This window comes from Leguminivora glycinivorella, chromosome 6, assembly GCF_023078275.1.
Source record: "Leguminivora glycinivorella isolate SPB_JAAS2020 chromosome 6, LegGlyc_1.1, whole genome shotgun sequence".
Lineage (NCBI taxonomy): Eukaryota > Metazoa > Arthropoda > Insecta > Lepidoptera > Tortricidae > Leguminivora > Leguminivora glycinivorella.
The window spans coordinates 21821676-21845019 of record NC_062976.1 but is presented as its reverse complement, the minus strand read 5'-3'; the positions used below and the strand labels follow the sequence as shown (position 1 = coordinate 21845019).

General features: G+C 38.0%; 1 protein-coding gene across 1 annotated transcript in view; it reads left to right on the top strand.

The window, feature by feature from the left end:
- LOC125226779 (protein spire-like) overlaps positions 1-23344 on the top strand; it is a 246897-nt gene that overhangs the window by 145511 nt on the left and 78042 nt on the right. Inside the window, exon 3 of the mRNA XM_048130863.1 lies at positions 22590-22716. Within this exon, the coding sequence (XP_047986820.1) occupies positions 22590-22716 (127 nt within the window). The remainder of the gene's footprint in view (positions 1-22589; positions 22717-23344) is intronic.

The window sequence follows — 23344 nt, the reverse complement described above, 5'->3', positions numbered from 1 at the left end:
TTATTAGGAAAGCTTTCAACGCAGACCCGTTTCACTTTAAAAGTTCTTTCCATTCAAGCTTGATTCAATATTTCCGAAAATATAGTTATGTGTCAAAATTCACATAGCAAACGCAATTCCAAAACTGCTGTAGCCTTACCATGACTTTTTTAAGTGAAAAAATACGTTACGTTTTCAGTGAGAGTTACGGAAAATGTATGGAAAAACTGAACAGCGCTCCAAGCGGAAACGCTCATGTACTAAAATTTTCATCGGTACCATAAGTTATTAACGTGTTTACTCCGAGTTTTTAATACGTTCCTAACTTTACAGCTAAGGCGCTCTCTTTCTGATTGTATGAAGTCAATAGAACCAGAACTATTTGACAGTCTCTAGTGAAAACTCAATACTTTACGTGAGTAATCATGACAGTCACTAACGTAAAAGTAAACCACCAATTCACTCTGATGTGTCATTACTGTCAAATTATATAACAATCCCACAACATTTTCACGATTATATTTGCAATTTTAAATGCAATTATGACTAATATGTATTAATGTATAATATTACGTGAAATTAAAGAACAGCTTAAATATAGCAGTTAGTCAGTAGTTCGATAAAAAGATAAACCAGTGATGAAACCAGTGCTTGATACTTTTACAAAGGTAATGAGTTAGGTATATTTATTCATCATTTTGTACTGTTTAGCTACAGTTGAGATGATTATATTGGTTGCTTTCAGAAAAAGAAGATATTATTGAAAACAATATTTCCATGCCAGCCGTATGGTATTCAGCAAACCCAACGTAGAAGATTGTTCAAATTGATAATGAATGAGGCAGTTAAGAATCAACTGATTACCCACAGCAGCAGGCAGTACCAATTCATGGGCATGTTAGTTCCTCAATGCACAATACTTGTACTTATAGTCACCATAACTCGTGGGTATATATTAGAAGTGAACCAAAGGAAAAAACTTCAAAAACATTATCCTATTACTGAAATAAAGTATCTCATTCTGTGACTTTGTTTATTTTGTAATATTCTTGAGTAACAGGCTAAGTATTTAATAAATTGACGTGAAACGAAAACTAAAAACCTAAAATTGAGCGTTTACGTACATATCAAACATCAATTACAACGACATCGACATATAGAACTTTTGAAGGCGATTAGGCCGTTATGGGGTGTATAATGAGGATTATAATTTGATACAAAAGTGAGTAGAAAAAGCATTTTGAAACAAGTAAAAATTATATCTAATTTTTTGGCAGGGCACGTAGCCAAATGCACAAACGATTATGATAACATCGTTATCGTAGCTTAGTTATCTCTATCACTTTTCCGTATTGACATGACAGAGCTAGACTGAATTTCGATCGGCGTTTAGCGCATAGATTTAAAGTCCATGGTTTAGCGTGGTTTAGCGTCAACGATTGACATTTCAGCTAAGTCCTTGTGTCAAAATTGATAAAGCTAATTTTTTTTAAATTTATTGGGAGCATTGGCAACTTGGCCATCAGCGCAAACATACACTATTTAATACAACATACATCAGAAGAAACAATTACAGGAATAACAATTACTTTGTAAATCATAAAAGTAATATTGCACATATTGAAATGCTAAACTTATGACTATTTAGTAACTACACAATACAATGTTTTATGAATGAAAAGAAGTATTTTTGAACAATTACAAATTATTTACAAAACGCCAATAGTGTGCATAATAAATTCATAAATTATAGGGTTTATAACAGCCTTCAAGTTCATTTCCCGGTTATTTGCTTGGCTGAAAATCCCGGGAATTCCCGGTACTTTCGGTACCGGTATTTCCCGGGAGCAAACGCTAATAGGGATAGGGCTACCCCTATGGGTAGGGTTAGGGATAGGGATAGGGGTAATCGGTCGGCAATCGGTAATCGTAAGCGATAATGCGAGAAAGTACTTTTTACCCACCGACAATAGTGCCGAGATACGGAGCTATGTGAGTTCTGTTGTATACAATATGTAGTTTCCTCAGTGTATATAGAATACATACCTACTCGTACCTACTACCTACGCTGTGGTCGCTGTGTAACATTTGTACAACCACTGCAAGCTTTAGTAATATGAGTCTAACGTCTGCATAGAAACCTACGGATCCAAATGAAAATTTTATTATTTGTATATGTTTGAATAAGAATTCTTTTAGTACGCGAGCGAAACCGCGGGCAAAAGCTAATTCTATATAAGATGCTATGTACCCTTTTTCTGTAAAAAATATTTCTATTTATTTACTACTCGAGAACATCACAAATAAACAAAGTCAATTAATGAAATACTTTATTTTAGTAACAGGATTATTTTTTGGAGTTGAGGTTTTTTCCTTTATTGGAGCACTTCTATGCATATACCTGTGATGATCATGGCCAATAATACCATTAAGTGCATCGCGGAACAAAAACACCTATAAATTGGTACTGCTCCCCTCTGCTGCCCTAAGGTTTTGAGTAGCGTAACTGCCAGAGTGCCACAGTATTAATATCAATTGAACCATCTTCCATGTTGACTGAATACCATACGGGTTTGTTCGGAAATATTGATTTCAATCATAGCTTCCGTCATCTTTCTGAATCCAAAAACTGCTTTGAGCATTATAATCATCTCAATTGCAAATAGTACAATATGATGGCCAAAAATAACTCATTACCTTATTTGATTTGTTCACTGGTTTATCTTTTTATTCAATTTTAGCTAATCTTGAATTTCACGTAATATTATAAATTAATGCAATATGTTAGTCATAATTTTATTTAAAACTGCAAATATAATCGTGAAAATTCCGTGTGATTTTTGTATAACTTGACAGAAATGTCACGTCAGAATGACTTGGCCTATGGTTTGAGGCCTACTACCGAATACCGAAGTTATCGAAATGTGGACATGCGTCTCTTTTACTCTTATCAGTATAAAGTGAAAGAGGAAGAATCCTCAGTGCGTATGTTTCGAAATTTGCAGTAGACCCTATATTGACAGATTTCGATAGGTAAATTACATTTACTTATGATTTTAGTTCCATCGCGTAAACACCAGAGGCGTAGCATTCGCCTATAGTTCTTTCTCCGTTTATTGATAAACTTAGAAAGGGATAGAAGCAGCTTCTTTGGCGTGAAGTTAGGCACAATATATTGTAAACAAACGTAAACTCACTTACTTTCTGAGTAAAGTAATACGGCTCTCACTTGGGCAGCCCATGGTAACGGTACTGTTATAAGAAGACAATGTAGTTATGTGATTTATTGCAGTTAGCGATTATAGGAAGAACATTCAATGTATGGGTATCACATACCTACTTTTGATAAAACCTGTAATACTGAAATGAGCTCGACGCTGTTTTTGGAGCATATGTATTTAGAAATAAGGTTTGAAATGGCATTGAAAACGAAAAATCATTAAAAATCACATAGCGAATTTTGCACGCGCAGCGACGAAAAGTTGTGCATTAAAACGGCACCCGTGGTCCATTGAGCCACTTGCGGCGGCCTTGTCCCCGGACTCCCGGTCCTTGTACGGGGGCTGCTGACAGCCTGATCTATGCTCTGTTGAATATTTACGCACAATGCGCTTGACTGAGGATTTATTTAGCGACTTATTCGCTTTCGCTTGCTTGATAAAAGCTTGCGGATCGCGTAAATTGTGTATAGCAAAATTTGCAAAACTTTACAGATAGAAGTAAGTACAGTCAACCAATTGGAACCCTAGGCCACTCTATAACCATGTCAAAATGACAAGCAGTAATAAGAGATTTCTTACAATCTGATTTATAACGTCACTATGACATAGTTCTACAGTGGCCTAGGGTTCCAATTGGTTGACTGTACATGTAAGCAGCCCATCAGTATTCGGAATGCACTGATTTATTAGAAGTTACAAACATCTTCATTTATGGGTCTAATACAATAAATAATTTTGATAAGAATTGCGCCGTAGTTCAAAAATTGAAACGGTCTATAGAAGTAAACACATTACAAATCATCATTCTCAAGCAACTCAGTTTTGCCTCGTTAATCTCGTTATCCCTTTGATCGTTTAAATAAATGTTGGCAAAAATGTACATTTCGTCTAACAAAAATTCTGTAGTCGTAACGATTGGATTGTAAGGAGTCCTTGTTATGTTCGTCCTTTTTATAAGGACATTTTTCTTGGTAAACTAACAACCAAGAGTAGCAGTGGAGTAAATATTATCGGTGCAAATATTTTCTCTATGATTATGTCGGTGTCGACGATCAAACGTCAAGGTGTTTAGCAAGTAGGGCTAACGCCCCGCCCTCCTTTTAGTCCTTTATTGTCAGCAACACGTCATCAAGCAAATTTTCCAAACGTTTTTTGATATGAAGATATAATTTTCATATATGGAAATAGCCAATAAAGCTCCTAAGGTATCTTGACTGCTATACGTTGTATGCAAGTGTCAGTATCAGTACTTATAACAGTCAGAACCTTTTGTTTGGCAAATAAGCCTTCCCTAATTCTTTAACATATGCAGATTTTTGGTTGATCATTTTGGAAGCCCTAGTAACGTAAGTAACCAGGTACATTTTGCACATCTTAAACTTAATATCCATTACTTGAAATGCATTTAAACAAATTACAGACGTTAACAAAATGGTCGCAAATAACCTGTGAGGTTCGAGTGTGACACACTATGACGTCGCCTGTTACATTATGAAACAGTATTTAAGGCAACTAAGAGAAATGGCTTCCGTTCTGTCGTACTTGCAAATTATGCTAATAAATTAGCATTACAAAAGACAATCGCACGCGCAGGCCGAAATCTTGAAAGGTCTTGGCACTTTAAACGTGTATGAAAATTTACTGGAAACACACATCATTCTGAGAGTGGATATACTTTGTTTTGAAAGAAGGATTAAGTACCTGGGATGTACTACTTTGAAGAGATTTTCATAAATATTGTTGCATCTTACATGGCCTGGGAAAACCAAGCCCACACAGAAAAAAAGTCGTTAGAGAGCACGATGACGATGACGCTTCACAACTGTTTAAGAAACTGGTAATAATTTAAAAGGGGAGGATGTCATATGTATGTAAATAACTAGTCAGAAATTTCGCAATCACTTCGTTTTGCGTCCTTTATTTGGTAAATTATTAACAATAACAAGCTACACAATATAGTGCGCAGGTCAAATGAATTAAATTGATTCACGCCATATTCAACCGCCGACCGCGTACTTACAGGCTGTTTGAATTGTGATAAGTATACGGGAATTATAATCTATACTTGGTGTAACCATGTTGTGCTTTCTGTTCTATCTAAACAAAATTACTCTTTTGTTCTTTAGGTATTGTTTATTTAGTTATTTTGTATTATGATAGTAGCTTTTGCCCGCGGCTTCGCTCGCGTTGGGAAGAGACAAAATTAGCCACTCTCCATCCCTTCAACTATCTCCACTTTAAAAATAGCATCAATTCATGGCTCCGTTTTGGCGTGAAAGACGGACAAACAAACAGACACACACACTTTCCCATTTATAATATTAATATGGATTAGTGTTATTACCTACATATACCTACGTATATGTACAAGGTATTTCAGACTTGTCTGTGAACAAATCAAACTGATTCATGTTACCCATTAAAAACTGTCGCATTTTGAAGCTATTGGTTACCAAATGTTGTCATATATTATCATATTATGTAAATGGTGTTGAGATTTAATTTACAAACATTCCAAAATGAGTTGATAATTCTCCATCCACCCTGTATGAATTGTGTACATGAATCGGACAGACGACAAATCAAATTAATTAACACTCGCGGCTCCATCATTATTGCGTTAGCGCAATTGCCCGCGACCCACTTGTCCGAATCGATAGAACCACCTATTTTTAGTTCGCTCCGACTTCCATTTGTTACTGAATTGACCTGAATAATGTATTGATTCGTGAATTTCCCAATTTAATTTGGTTGGAGAGCATCTTGAATATCTGACGCGTCATAAAGGGCATTAAGGTTTTGAACAAACGGAAAGGATTTCGACGGATGGAGAAAAAAAATGTCCATGATACCACTCAAGTCCAATGGTAACGATAATAACAATTAAATACACATTTCATGCGACTTTTTACTAGTGGAAGACCAATAAAATCCAACTTCAGATGACAACATTCGATTTTAGCAAGTACTTATTAATAAATTTAAAAGTGGAAAATGTCTGCCTTGGGTGAGACTTGAACTCACGGCCTCTGGATCAATATTCCAGCGCTCTGCCAACTGAGCCACCAAGACTTCAACCAAGCCAGCGAAATTTTCCACTACTAAGGTCAATGGGACCCGTAGCGACATCTACCGTAAGAGTGTTAAACTTCTTAAACGGCAACCGGAGTTCCAAGTCATATTGGTAATTCACCAGTTACGATCGCACTAGTGGCATCGTTTGCAGACGTTTCTGCTAATCAGAAGTTAAAAATTTAGCATGGTTAGCGCATCGTAACTGGTGAATTACCAATATGACTTGGAACTCCGGTTGCCGTTTAAGAAGTTTAACACTCTTACGGTAGATGTCGCTACGGGTCCCATTGACCTTAGTAGTGGAAAATTTCGCTGGCTTGGTTGAAGTCTTGGTGGCTCAGTTGGCAGAGCGCTGGAATATTGATCCAGAGGCCGTGAGTTCAAGTCTCACCCAAGGCAGACATTTTCCACTTTTAAATTTATTCTAAGCCTAGTGGCATCGTTTGCAGACGTTTCTGCTAATCAGAAGTTAAAAATTTACTTATTAATAAGTTATTATGATATAAGAGTCCTTGCAGGCTTGCATGAGTTTTGACTCCAAATACACCCAATATTTACTCCTATCTCTTGTGGATGAATAAACAGCAAATAGTAATAAGTATAATAGGCGCTAAAGATAAGTACTTACATATCATTTGAGAAACAAAGTGAGAGAACTACATTTATTACATACTTTTAGTAAATAAGTTTCCACACAGGTTTAAATTACGCAACTCGTACATGTTCCCATGAGCACACTTGTCTCCACCAGTGTCAGTACAAATCAATAAGTATTGGCATTGCCTTCCTCTGCTCTAGTGACGGCTTCCTTCCGCACGCACTGAAATTTATGGCTCACTCTGTTTGTTGCATTTGTCGTTGGATTTCTTCGGTTTCCTGGTAGCCTGGTACGACCGCTAGTTTTAAAACTAAAACTATTCAGTGTTGTTTTGTCGGCTGCGAATATTAGTTTTAAATAAACGCTGAAATCCTTTTTCGTCCAATTTATGAACGCATCGGCAATCAAGCAACTTGTTGCGTGTCAAATTTCTGAAGGCCCGATTAGGTATCTGATATACAATTTTGGTGGTTGAATCTACAATTTTATTGATGGTCTGAATTTTGTTCAAAAATACATGATTTTTTTAAAATCTCATTTGCGCAAAATCAGCTGAACAGTAGCAAGTAATGTAAGCCGGGTAACAAAGGTGAGAAGTCAATGCGAAATGCGGATCAATGTTGCTCACATTGCACATTGGTTAGAGTAAATATGTCATGTCATGCAAGACAAATGTATGAATAGCAATAAATATGAATCAATTTGTAAACGGGAACACTTAACCCATTATTGATTTTTCTTACACAATTTTTGTTGTTCAGTCTGCGCATTCAAATCTCAGTTCACAAACCAGAAGCAGTTGTGTTGTGATGTGTAATAAAACATGTCAGAGTAGTGTTTCTACCTGTAACGTGTTTATGGTCGGTTGACGCGCCACGTTACCGCTGTTACCAGAATGGGCTCGTAAATCCTGAACGAATGCAAACCAATTTCAATCCTGACATGCGTTAGTTTGCTTTATATAGGAGAGTATGCATGCTGCGCTCGAGTTCCATTTGTTGATATTGTATTAGGAATTAAATGCAAACATTCAATTTAATGTACAAACTTATGAGAAATACCAGCAGAAAGACAATGAAGTTACTTTTGTCTTTTTCTATTTTCTTGCGAAAGATTTTTTTCTGGCCTTCGAGCTGTATCTTCTGCTGTTCGTGTTCTAAGATCTGTTTCCGTCTAATAGTTTTAGTTCGTTACTGTTTTTGAGAATGGTGAATAGTTTTGAAGCGCAGTCTGATTCGTTACTTTACTGACCCTAGATGACCACATGAGAGTATGATTGTACTCCTATAGGCCAATGATAGGGATAATGGTACAGATAAGTATTCTTATGACAGTCTAGAGTGTTTATAACACAGCTTAACGCTGAACTAGCTCGTTTTGCAAGATTATCCTTTGATATTTATGTCCACACTTCAGCACTTTCCTTCTATTCACTCCTTAAGCTCCATTTAACCCGCAGATAATTGCCATCTTACCATAAACAATAATCACTAACTTTCTCCGGCCCTTCTAAGGCTCGGCTGGCCCCTAATTTCCTTACAAGACAATGCCCTACTGATCCCTTCGGGTTATCAGACCTGAGGTCATCGGACGATGGAGCCTAGGGAAGGAGATCGGGTGTAACCTAATATTAATAAGTCTGAAATGAAAGCGATGTTGGGAAATATGTTACAATGTAGCTGTTGAGAGATTTGGCAAATGGCGTTCTTTTGTGTAGAAAACTGTTACGGGTTAAATATATATTTTGTTATTGTATAATAAAATTATAGATAGGTAGTAGTACTTTGAGATGTTACCTTGGTTATTACAAATTGTAGTTTCCAACCTCAGTTGTATAGAGAACAGAAAAACTGTTCTTAAAAAAAAAACAAGGGTATGACTAAAAATTCGATCCCATGCCTTATTTTACCAAAGGTTGAAAGATCACGATAATGTTTCGCACATACCAATAACTAATTAAGTATACTATCCTCTGGAAAATGAAACACTCCTAATATTCCAATGCTTGCCACACAATTGTTAAACAAATACGGCGGGTGCCAATCGAACGCCAGCATCAGCGAATTACTCTCAATAGTCTCAATGCTCCGTGCCCTCTTGTTAAAGCCAATCGATTTGTCATCGCCCAGCTTTCAACTAGCACACATTGCCTCACGCATTGCCGATATCGGAGTATCAGCGTCTCGTATATCACGGGTTTCCCACGGCTTTATGCAAGCATTTAAATCGCAAATCTGGCGCCCACGCCCGGCCGGTAGCCGGTTGATGCCGGCTGAGTAGCTAATCTCAATATTGGCTGGTACAGAGAGTAATGGTCTCGTAGAAGTCACTGGCACGTCGAGATCTTTGCTTGTAGTAAATCCTTCTGCCGACATCAGGAAAATTGTGGGTCACCCACCACTGGATAAGACTAGCCCGGAACCGGGAGAAGTGGCGTAGGTACTAGATGAGAGGCCTATCCTCAGCAGTGGGCGATAAAGGCTGATGTGATGATGATATGATGAAATCCTTCTGTAGTGGGTACTTGATTCCCTCGCACGTCGGATCGCCTCTCGGCAAAATAATTAAATTAACCATATTATAATGCCTTTTAAGGCCCTTGAAAGCTCTATGCTAGAGCTGAGACAAACACTAAACTCAGTGACAAATCGTTTAAGTGCACTAGAAATGAAAATAAGCGAGCAAAATGACATAATTCTGAAGCAAACAGAAACAATAAATAGCCAGAAATCGAGTTTGGAGGGTATCTCAGCGAAAAACCGTAAGTCTATCACCGCCTATACTACTCCACCAGCCCCGGCAGCGCTGCAGCGCCAGCGTCCAATGCGTCAAGCACGTTTAAAAGCTGGTACCACTGCGCACAGCAAAAGCGCCACGACAAAATCAAGCGCTAAAACTGCTAGCGGATTACGTACACCAAAAGCCGCGAAGACGCCCGAGGTGAGCCGACCTTCAAGTATTATTCCAGACCCAACGACATCGAGCGGCGCAAGCGCAGACGAAATACCAATACCAATGCATGACGTCACAACTCCCGAGGCCGAGGCTAGCCGAACGGCAGGTATTAATCTGGACCCAAACATTTTCTCAACCGCTGCGCTCAGCGGAGTTGGAATTGAATCAAGCGCTGCAAGCGCAAATGGATCACTAACGCACGTCATGACTCCCGAGGCGAGCCGAACGGCAGGTTTTAATCCAGACACTAGTATTAATCCGGACCCAAATATTAGCTCAACTGCGGCGCTCAGCGGAGGTAGAGTTAAATCAAGCGCTACCAGCGAAAACAGATCACGAGAGCCTGACGTCTCAACCCTCGAGAGCAACAATACAGATACAAACGACGAATTTCGGACTGTTCTATATAAAAATGGTCGTATGACACAGAAACCGAAACGGATCGCCGTCACAGGAACTGGCCCTATGGACGTAGAAGTACAAACAACTGAACGCGTTAAAAAAATACATGCCTGTTTTTTTAAGACCAGCACAACACCGGATGCTATTCGTTCCTACATTGCGCGCAAAACCGGTTATACTAGTAGCACAGTTAACAAACTACATCTGAAACACGATCACTACGCATCGTTTGCAATAACTGTGTCCTGTAGCAAGTTTGACGAAATCATGTCCCCAGATATCTGGCCGACTGGAACAGTGGTAAGTGAGTGGTTTCGAGCCAGCGGTGGGCGCGCCGGGCGCGCCCCTCCCACCAGCAACACCAGCACCGCTCGCCTAGCGGTCCCCGTAGACACCAGCGTAAAGGCAAACAGGCTGCAACCAGTACCACCAGGAACAACGAGCAGCAACAGCCACGCTTTGATAAAGAATAACCCCAATTGTACTAGACCTCACATAATAACTGTATGTCACTAAAATATAGCAGCTCTCCAGAATAAAACATTACGCCTGGAAGTGTTATTGCAAAGCGACCTGAAGTGCGACATCTTGGGGTCACCGAACACTGGCTTACGTTACCGAAACTAAGTTGTGTACATTTAGAAGGTTACAAATTAATATCATGTTATTGTAGGACGAATGTATTACACGGTGGGTCGTGTTTATATGCACGCGAAGGTGTTAAATGCGTTGAAAATTCCGACTTGACTCAATTATCCATAGAGCAGTTTTGCGAAATTTCGGCTTTGGATCTTATTGATTATGGCATAACGGTAATCTGCATTTATAGAACTAATCTTGTGAGCATAACTGACTTTCTTGTGGTGTTCGAGCGGGTTCTAGACAAAATAAATGACCTAGAGCTACATTGCATATTTATAGGCGATTTTAATATAAATTGCCTAGGCGAGAACAATATGAATCTTAAAAAATGGTCTGACTTGCTCTGTACGCATGGATTCGTAAATGAAGTAAATTTTTATACACGCATAACTAGTAATACCGCAACTTGTTTAGACCATTTATATTCAAACTTATCGACAGGCTCAGTAAATGCTAGTGCAGTAGTAACTAATTTAAGTGATCACCTCGCAATCAAAGCTGAGCTGCGATTACGAAGCACAAAAATGGTAAATGAATTTCATACATATTGTAGACATTTCTCTGTATGCAACCAGGCACGCTTTGCTGAAGCCATTAACAGTGTCGATTGGATGGAAATTGTTACAAAAAACGTTAACGCCGATAGACTGACGACAGCTATTCTAAATATTATAGTGAATAAATATGAAATTTGTTTCCCCCTTAAAAAACGAATAATTAAGAACAAGGTAGAGCAAACGTGGATTACAGCCGAAGTGAAACAGTACAAATCATTATTATTTGATATCATAGCATTAAGAAATAGGCAGCCCAATGGTGAGCTTCTTGATGGCATTATATCGAACATGCAACTACACTATAGTAGTTTAATGAAAAACTGCAAATCAAGTCACTACAATAAAATAATCAAATCAAGTGATAATGTATCGAAAGCCTTGTGGTCAGTAATAAACAAGGAACGCGGTAAAAATAACAGCCCCGTGTTGGATGTCGCTGATGTTATTTTAGATGATAACGGGGTAGCATTTCCTAGCAAAAAACACGCCATGAATGCGATTAACTGTAGGTTTCTGAGTGCTGCAATGGCGTGCGGGGCTCCGCGTGCGGATGTTGCTCGTGCGATACGCGAACTGCGTGCTGCTCGGCCTGCTACGAAAGAGACCCTAGTCCTTCAGCCATTTACTGCAGATGAGGTTCATCGTCTTATATCCTCAAAAATACCACCAAAAGCCTCGACTGATGTGTTTGGCATAAGCATGAAGCTTTTACGACTAGCCCCAATACCGCTCGCGTTTGCTATGTCGGAACTCTTCAACCGCTGCATAGAGGAAGGCGTTATGCCCTCCTTGTTAAAAACCAGCAAAGTTGCTCCGATCTTTAAGGGTAAAGGAAAGAGAGCGGACATAGATGGATACCGGCCTATTTCTATCATCCCTGCAGTATCAAAAGTTCTCGAGAGTGGCCTGAGTAACCGTCTCTCCAACTTCTTGGTCGATACGAGTGCGCTGTCTGAACGACAATATGCGTACCGCCCTGGACACTCGACGACTTCTCTAACTCGAGAACTAATCCGGCGTATCATGGCCGCCAAGGAGAGTCAACTGCAAGTAGCAATTGTGTGCTGTGACCTCTCCAAGGCCTTCGATGTGGCCGACCATGCTCTACTAGAAGCGAAGCTGCAGCACTACGGCATTAGTGGCTCATCGCTGGCTCTGTTTACTAGCCTACTCAAAGAAAGGTCCCAAATAACAGTTAGTGACGGTGGGAAAATAAGATCGGATCCCTTAGAAGTAACAATGGGTGTCGCGCAAGGCTCGTCCGTATCTAATATTCTCTTTTCCCTACTTCTCAATGACCTACCAGAGTCAATTCATGCAGCCGAAATTCTAATGTACGCTGATGACATAGCTGCTATTGTTACAGCGCCTACTCTTGATGGTATAGAGTGCGAACTGAACACAACGGTAGCACAGCTATCGCGGTGGTTTGTTTGTAACGGGCTTGCCCTGAATTTAAAAAAGACTCACTTCTTGCACTTCAATTTGACTGGCAGAATTATGAGGCCACTTAGAGTCCAGATTGATGTAAATATACTCCAACAAACAACCTGCACCACCTTTCTAGGATTCCAAATTGATCAGGGCTTAAAATGGGACCTGCACGTCGACAGGTTATGTAGCAAGTTGGGAAGTGCTTGCTTTGCCTTAGCTCGTGTCGCGAAAACAGTAACTCCAGAGGTAGCCCGGTCCTGTTATTTTGCCACGGTACACGCGTTGATACAGTATGGCGTGGAGCTTTGGGGGCGCTGTGCACAATGGGAAAGAGTATTTAGAATGCAGAAACGCGCCGTCAGGATCATTGCGCGAGTGCCTACCGATACCCCGGCAAAAGACCTCTTCAAAAAACTCAATATCCTTACACTGCCGGCAATTATTATCATGCAAGTAGCTATATACGTAAGAAGAAACTTAGACTCTTTTAAAACTAAAGGGTCAGGTTCTAGTTATAATACACGTAACGCCACAAAACTTGTAGGTATTAGTAGGAAATTAAAAAAATCAAATAAACTGACGCATATAATGGGACCTACCGTATACAATAGCCTCCCAACAAATATAACAGAAGCGCCAAGTTTGTGCAACTTTAAGTACCGATTAAAAAAGTGGCTTGTCGAACACCCGCTCTACACCTACGGGGAATTCCTGGTGCTTACAAAGTCAGTGTCTGTTTAATGTGGCATGTAAAAAATTTAAAAAAAATCTAATTAATAACTTAATGAATATATGTTGTACTTAATTAACTAACTTTATTTAAACTAGGTACATGGAACTGTAAGTTTTGTTTCTAATTTTAAGTTTATATTATAATGTTGACATGTAAATTGGCTTTATGAATAAATAAGTATGAAGTATGAAGTATGAAGTAGTTTCTGTATAACAGTCGTTTGTACCACCTCCCCTCTCTTCAAAGCAAAGCTCATCCTTACTTGCACGCACTTGGTGTTTCCAAAAGCTTGTAGAATGGACAAGCTCTTTTATACAACTTCATCGCTGTCTTTTTCTGCTTGTTTTCTTCTTTTTGTTTATCTTGATCTCCATTTTGCTCATCACGACCATATAATTTAAAAAGGTCATATTTTCAATGAACCTTCCGAACAATATTTAGCGTTAAGAATATCGTTTACAGATATGTCCTTATTGTGCAAGCGCCGTACAGTTAACAAAGGTAATATGCAACAGTTCCGATAAGAGTACGGTCTGTTGACGTAAGGTTTGGTTTACACGAGGTCAGTGTTTATCTTTAGCAGTTGTTGTCTAGTACTTTAGCGCAGTTCCGAGTCTGATAACAATTCTATAGATACTACATAAATGCTATTATTAAATATGGGCCCATTGCAATTTGCAATGCATCATGTTTTGTTATGTTGTGTTCACACTACTTGTAAAGTACCTGTTAGTAGAACCCAGACACGCACTGCCAGTTTCTTTAACGCTAAACTCACTATAAAGATAACTCGAATTTGATCTAAGCTAGTATGTATTATTAAATCTCTATGCTCTTTAGTAACTTGTTAGCATGTGCTGTTGACAAAACTATAAGTAGGTAGGTAATAAAATAGGTAGTAGTAGGTTAGAAAATGTTTTGAATTAAGTTAGATGTTTGTTTGACAGGTTTATTAGCTCATGCAGACAATTCATTCATACAAGATTAATCTACATGACGTTACTGAAAATTACTAGTGCTAAGTAACTAAGCCCGTGTAAACTCGGCATTAGGGCGCGCAGGCGCGTAAATCGGACATTGTTATTGTTTCTGTTTGCGCTCGCGCAATACAATGCAACACGTGATTTGAATACAATGCCGCCGATAACAGATGCACTGTGGCTATTGACGGATTAAACGGTTAGGGGTGGATTTGGCATAGTACCTCCATAATAGGCAGTTCATCATAATGTTTGCCCCATAGATATAAATTGCCTATTATTTTAGCAAAGGTAAATGTACCGTTTCAGTTTCAGATTGGGGAAATCTTTTCGCATTTTACAACGGATTTCCTTGAAGAGTGGAGATTTTGTAATTGTGTAAATTGTAGGACTGTTGAGGATTTTAATTTCTTTTAATAAAGATTTGATTTGTCTACGGCTCTAAGGAAGACCTTTTTAACCTAGTTACATTTTATCCCGTATGTGACGGCTCTGGTTAGTACAGTCAACCAATCGGAACCCTAGGCCACTGTAGAACTATGTCATAGTGACGTTATAAATGAGATTGTAAGAAATCTCTTACTGCTTGTCATTTTGACATGGTCGTAGAGTGGCCTAGGGTTACAATTGGCTAACTATACGTATTAAAGTAAAATAACAGCGAATTCACTAGAACATATTTTAAAAGAACTGGACGCGGAAAAATGAGATCATAGTTTTCACTTAGCGTGGTCCAAATTGTGTTTTTTGTAACAAATGAAATGTTAATACACTTTCCATCTTAATAATCACATTTAAATTATGTTCTACGAATGATTTGCACATTATAGCAATTTAAAAGCAATTAATGTGATATTTACAGTTGTAGATCCATTCATCAGGTTCACATAATGATCGCTGCCAAACATTATGTGTACCTTTTGGGATTATATACGCACCATTACGTTTAGCTTGGCATCAATGGCAGATGAACAATCACGGGCATATAAAAGAGGCTGTAGAACGAATTGAAAATAATTATGTATAATTTAATTTCACATTAGACTGTGTTCCCATTAGAGCAGAAATTGTATTGTGTACTTTAGTTGCTTTGCAGAATAAGCTAAACGAGGTAAATGAAGGCAAGCAGTCCTGCTATTAGGCCAGGGGGTCTAGTCCGTGAGGACAATTATACAGTTTAATAACATGATTATGTAGATCCAGTCGCGTGAAAAGTGAAAAAAAAAACAAAATAACATGAGCGCTATGTTTCGTGAAGGAGAAGGGTTGGAAGAATTTTTGCGCATCTTTGACGCAAATTAGACACAAAAACTGATGATAATGTGTAGAATTCTCAGTATAAACACTGTAAACTCCCTCTTATACTGTAGAAATGACATGTTTATACTCGTACAATTACAATGTCCAATACCTTCACACTTCCCAGAACAAAATGACGAAGACATCACAATCACGACGCTCCTGTGTGATGGGTCGTTACCGGTAATATTACTAAAACGAGTATTTTACCAGTAATGTTACTAGTAATATTACCACTTAGCGGTAATTTAGAGAAATATAGACATAAAATAGATAAAAAATATTTCCGTACCTCAAAATGGAAAAACAGAACCCTTATAGGATCACCGTCCGTCTGTCACAGACACAGCCAATTTTCTCCGAAACTACGGATTCGAATAACTTGAAATTTGATAGACGTATGTAACCTTATGACCCAAAAACGGACATGTAACTTACATTAATACATTTCTATCATAAGGGGTCACTTTAGGTAATGTAAAAATTAAAAATTTTTAAATGAAAGTTTGTATTACATATCACATCAAAGAGCTTATTATACTAGAATTATAGGCATCTCAAAATTGATTTTTTTTTTAATTAATTAAGAAATGAGGCTACTCACAGATTACAAATTTAGTGCGAAAAGATTTCTTCATACTTTTACGGAAATGTACGAGCGTGAGATGCTATTTCAGCCAGTCTCAGTATAAGACGTACTGACAATGTCTGAACTAGCATGGCAAATACGAACGTTTCCGTAAAAATACGAAGGAAAAGCCTTTCGGCTTTCGCACTACATCTGTAGCAACGTGTCTGTCTGTATAAACAGTTTCATTTATAATTTTTCCCAGCTACACCATATTTTTGATCACCTGTAGTATCAGGGCCGCAGAACCGGAAGGCGAAATAATAGAATTTTTCCTGCAAATATCCATATTTCCTATCACCTGTAGTACTAGGACCATAGAACCGAAAGGTGGTAAGGCAGGGTTACACAGCCGTAGGCACACAGATTAGTTTATGTATTGTAAATATAGAAAATTAAGAGGGTAGTATTTTATTTTTGCTTAAATGTCATCTAACAAATTTTCGTTAAACTGTAAATAGTAGAAAAATGGTCCGATAATGGAGTTTCACTTCTTACTGTACATGAGAGTAAAAAAGAGAGAAAAAAATCGCCCGTCCTACTCGGACTTTGCTGGTTTTGTTTCACATTACCTGTTCTGTACACACACATAGTTAACACAAAGTTATTGGGTACCTAATGCAGACTTGCAATTGTATTACAATAGATATGTACCATAAACTGGGGTTACATTGATCAAATTCAAAGTTTAAACTTCTCTAACATCAACTTTTTTTAGTCTTTCGCTGCTAAAAATCTAGAAATACTAATAAAATAATGTACGGAGAAAAAAAACTAAAACTAGGTTTTTTTTGGTAATCGAATGTAACCCCTTACAGAAGTATTTTATCTCAAGGACACATAAAAATCTGTTCGCCGGTACAAAAGTTACAACTGTTAAATGCTATTTTGGGGTTACTTCGATCAAACATATAAATTACCATCTTCGAAAAATCAACTTTATGTAAGATTGTCTCAATATTTATCACAAAAAGAGATCAAATTATCAGCCTCAATACCTAAGTACCTTGACATAATACACAATAATCAACTTTGTGTAAGCATGGTCAATGTTACCCTATGCAGGTGATCAAAGACACCCCACAAATTAAATAATTAGTAATAAAATGCCCAGTTTGAATTTTAACACGAAACTTAATACAATTACCTAAAATATTTCTAGCAAGCTCACTCAATTCACTGTGAACCTTTTACTTTAATACCCACTAAGTTAGTTTAGAAGTTATTTGAACATGATAGATAGCGATAAACTATACTTATATTTTGACACGTGATTTGCACTGCCCACGACTATACTTTTTCGCTGCGTTAGAGCGACTAATGGAAGGAACTATCGATAGTGCCAACGCCGTTAAAAATTGTATTGTATATGTAGAATTTTACGTTAAAAAACGAAGTTTTTATCAATGTAACCCCAAGTATCAAAGTAACCCCAGTTTACGGTAATTATCTAATTACGTTTATATCGTCGAGTACAATTTTTGTCAAAATAAATTAATTTGGGTAGGTTCCTTTCTAACCAAAGCTGTCAATTTCCTACTATTTAGCCTGATGTGTGCAAAGTTATAAGTTTAATAAAATAGTTTTATATTTTATGGAACAGGGACAAAATATTCAAATATTAGATATATCTGCTGCATGATACCACAAAATTATACGAAGTATATTTGCAGTTGGTGACAATGTAGGAAAGGAATGTTTCCAGTAAGACTGGTAATTTACTCGGTATTTTTGGGAATATTACTAGTAAGATTGGTAATTTACTCCCCGAGGCACTCTACGGGTTTTTTTTAAGTTTTATGGTGGCGAGTTAGTAATGCATAATTAAAAAAATAACCATCGCGTCTCATAAAAATCGAAAATTTTGTATATTACCGGGATTTGGTAATATTACCGGTAAGATTGGTATTTTACTGGTAATATTCCCAAATGGAAAAATACTGGTAACGAGTATTTTACCGACGACCCATCACTATGTCTATAGCAACCTGTGCTTTGACCGACTCTGCTTAGAAGCGGCTGCTCAGATGCAGACAGAGCTTTACAATCCTCCCATAGCTTCCTCTCATTAATCTTCTTGCCAAACCTGATTTAATGGAGTGTGTAGCGTGACGTTGCAGGAGCGGTTACAGTTGCTCAACATGTGAGTTTCCACCTTCATCCATGAACCGTATACCCTCGTAATAAAAGTTACAATCGAAGGGGATTAGCCACAATAGCAGAGGCGCACTTTCCGCTGGTTGCCTCTGATAGTCACGGATCTGCTTCGATAGTTATTCTTCATCAAAAAGCTTTAAAAAAACCAGCATAATAACAACCTCCATTCCTAAGATATTATTTTAGGTGAAGGGGTGTATTTTTTCTGGTTTTCAAAGTGTTTATTAAAGAATAACATGTGTGCAAGAGGTTTGAACAGCGATTATCTATAATTGACGTATAAAGTATGTGATTATGTTAGGTGTTATGACATGGCGCCAATCTGACTGAATGATTCTGACATTTGGGTGCGAATTTTTGTAATGGAGTTGTTCCGGAGTTTATGTCATCGGGTCGCGGGTCAAACGCGAGGTGTGTATTAACGTATTATTCTTATCTCAGCAATTCCCGAAAAGTTTGTACATTTGGATCACGTCTCCGATTTTGATAAAAATTGGTAGGCTGATAGAGTCGATGATGCTGAGCAAGATCCACTAGGTTTCCCAAAATGTCCTAGGTTGTTTGTATGAAACTTTCCTTTTTTGTTACCGAAAATGTGTAGAAATCTGGTAACAACAAGTGCGAGTCGGGCTCGCGCACAAAGGGTTCCGTAGCAGCAAATATAATAAACTTATTATGTCAATTTATACACCTGCCAAAATTACAGTTAAATCAACCTATCTCAAAAACTATAAGAGATACTTTGATCAAACCAAAAATCGTTGAAAGAGTTAATTAGCATGCATCACCTCTATTTTTTTTAGAATTTTATACCCCGTAGTTATAAAAATAGAGGGGGGGGGACATACTTTTTACGACTTTGAGAGCTGATATCTCAAAAACCGTTCACTTTAAGAAAAATGTTTTTTAGAAAACTTTATATCATTTTAAAAGACCTTTCCATTGATACCCCACACGGGTATGTACATCGAAAAAAAAATTTTCATCCCTCAGTTACATGTATGGGGGCCCCACCCCCAATTCTTTTTTTTTACTATTTAGTGTCATAATTTTGTAGCGGTTCATACAACACATATTCCCATCAAATTTCATCACTGTAGTACTTATAGTTTCCGAGTAAATCGGCTGTGACAGACGGACAGACGGACAGACGGACAGACGGACAGACGGACATGACGAAACTATAAGGGTTCCGTTTTTGCCATTTTGGCTACGGAACCCTAAAAAAGGAAAGTTTCATACAAACAACCTAGGACATTTTGGGAAACCTAGTGGATCTTGCTCAGCATCATGGACTCTATCAGCCTACCAATTTTTATCAAAATCGGAGACGTGATCGAAATGTACAAACTTTTCGGGAATTGCTCATCTAATGAATCTAATGATGTCATTAGGGAAGTGTTAGATACATTACTTTTCGACAGGTGTTTAAGCGAATTTTTTAAATTAGTATGAAAGGGGTAACGTGTGGTAATCACGAATGTTAACTTGATTGACATAATAGGTAAGACCTTGGTACGGTGCGGTCGTATGTTGTTAGCACTTTGAAACAAGTAGCTTTATTACATATAATAATAGCAATTAGGTAATTCATATTAATATGAATAACAAACTACGTAAATTAATTAAGTTTGAGTGACACGACATTAATATGGCGTTTATTACGGACTATCCAGCCATACGCTAGTGTAAGTAATGACTTTATGGACGGATCCTAACGGTTAATTAATTAGTTTTATACAAGGTGCTCGCGAGGAACCCATATAACTTTAACGGCATATTCTTGGTCACATTTTAAGACTAAAATGTCATATAAACTTTTCTAGATTTCGTCTAGTTTCAGAGTTATTGCCAATTAAAAAAAACATTTCCGTATTGTTACTCAGTAGAAAAGGTCTTCTTAACGGCGCTGATGCGCAATTGTGGAGCATAGTCTCACAGTCGTCATTGATAGATGTCAAAATGTGACAAGAAAAACTTCCAAAAAATTTGGTTTTTAGAAAAATAAATTAAGAAACTCATTTTAATTGCCAACTTTATGGATAAAAATTACTTTTTATGTGAAAATACGTCCAAAAAAGTAAAAAAAAAACACAAAAAAAATTTTTTTTTCGCGAAAAAATTTCTAATTCATATAACATTTTTTCTTTCTTTTGGCCTCAGAAACGCGTGGTTCAAGTTATGCGGGTTCCTCGCGAACACCTTGTATAGGTAACCACGTAGTATAATTCTGTATGATTTGAAAGCTGTAATACAAACATGAGTTCTATTAAAGTCAAAAGGAAATTGTTTACTACTAAAAATGTTATAGTCTGTCTTACTTACGAGTACTATAACTAAGAAGAAACTAACTCCTAACACATTAAAATTCGATATAATACAAGCCAATCTAGATACATATAATGAGTGAGTTTATTCGAAAAAACAAACCTTAGGTTTATATTCTGTGGTATAAGTGAATCGAATAGGTACGAAATCGCACGCAAGGCACTTAAGAAACCTTCATACTATTGTTCCAAATTTCAAGCTGATTTATTTATAATGCATTTTCTCAAGACAAATCCCTATTAAAGTGACATTAAAAGGCCTGCGCTTGCGCAGCGCGCGGGCGGGTCCGCTCACGCGCCGCGTAATGTAGTGATAGTAATGGCTTCATTCGCCAAAAACATGGCGTTACGTGACACGGGCTAGTGGACAGCGAAATAAGTACCGAAAACGACATTGGCAGAATCCACCTGGCTTAAATTAGCGAGGAGTAAAAGCCATGAGAAAAAAAAAGTACCGAAAACATTTCATTGCTCCGTTCCTGTGAGATGATTTTTCAAGCGATAGGTATGAGATGCAGCTCACATGATACGCAGAAATATTGGCAAAAAACATGAAGATAATAGGCTATCGGTTTTATTTTTAAGGCTTGCCGTTTGAAAATCGGAAAGTCGGAGAACGTGCTGCCAAATTATGTGTTCATATAAATACTTATCTTTACCATAGTAAAGTATGGCCACTCCCGCTCCCCGCTGAAAGTGCCGTCCACACCCTCTCGGTTACCTCACAGTTACCACCTATAGAAAACGCGAACAGTCGACCTGTCATATTTCACTCATACAAACATAGTACGCGTTCAGTCGTTCACCTACACGAGATTAGACTGTGTTAGGAACGCGCCTCTTTCATATATTTGATCTCCAGTGTCCGAGGTGTGCCCCTGTAATTTCTATGTCTTTGCTTTTGCCCAAAGCATTTTGTTTTGTCGGTTTATAAACCGTTGCCAAAGTTTCATGCAATTCATGATTAAAACATGCTAAAAGACAAAATGAAAGCAATTTACGATCAAATTAAAGATAGCTAGACTGAACACTTCATTATCAGATGAAGTTATTTTGGAAATTGCTGGCTTCCGCAACTACCTAAATTGATCTCTCGTGTCGATTTAGGTAAAATCGCTTGCTGCTTCGTAATTGGTAGATAGAATCTCTCTGACTGACAAAAGATCAACGGAGTTCAACTAAGTTTATTTCATTTGGTTTAAAATTTTATTTTTGATTTATAGCTGATGTTTTTTTTTGACAACTTTTCTTTTGACAGGCAACCAGTTTGAGAACTTTGAGACTCATCGAACCAACCCAAACACAATTATTCTAGGTACCTTCCGTTGTTTTGACACTAAGTTCTGGTCACCTCTTGCGTCCATCCTCAGTTCAGGCCAATGGTACCTAACTGGTTTATATTTTCATACTTATTGCACATTATTGCTTTAGTTTGTATTTATACGCGTTTAAGTCCCGATTTTAAAGTTATTATGACCAATTCGCACCCAATTTACATATGTAAATGTGAACGAGTACGAGTATGTGAAGTATGTTTAACTTCTCTCGCAAAATTTGACACGTACATAACAAATTCTTACAAAGTATGTATTTTTGTTCCAGTTGGTGGTGAACCTGGCGCTGGCCATCTACCATGCGCTGGACTACACCCACTCGGAGGACGAGGAGCGGCTCATCTCGCCAGACCTTGAAGGGCTCATCACCGAGATGACGGCTTGCGAGGCGCCTGGTGAGTGTACCTTCCTCCTCAGTATCTGTTCCAGTTGATGGTGAACCTGGTTCTGGCCATCTACCACTAGACTACACCCATTCGGAGGACGAGGAGCGGCTCATCTCGCCAGACCTTGAAGGGTTCATCACGGATATGACGGCTTGCGAGGCGCCTGGTGAGTACAAACTCCTTGCTAAGTTCTCTTCAGCGCTGAGCAATCGGGAATTCGCTCGTCGTATCAAATTGTAACCCGGACCCATTTGTCTGTACACTATAGCGACTATTTATCGTCTATTGTCTAAGGCACAGAGTAAAATTTTGTAAATGACGATCTGCTGAGGCATCATATGTGGCCCACAAATTTCGTATTCCAGATTTCCAGGCAGTTCTATCCTTGCAACTTGTATGGTACCTTGATGGAATGCGATTTCTGGGTGGACCATCGCGCTGAACTGCGGCCCCTTCATCTTCATAATTAGATATGTGGATGATAAGGTGAAATAGTTTAATATTTTCATCTTCTTGAAAGTTGTTCGTGAAAGTGACACGTTGAGTTTATTTTAAACTTGGAAATTCCTAGTTATAAACGGTAGAGAAATTACGGTTGGTTAGTTTACGCATTGGTCTTACGTACATAAAATCTCGC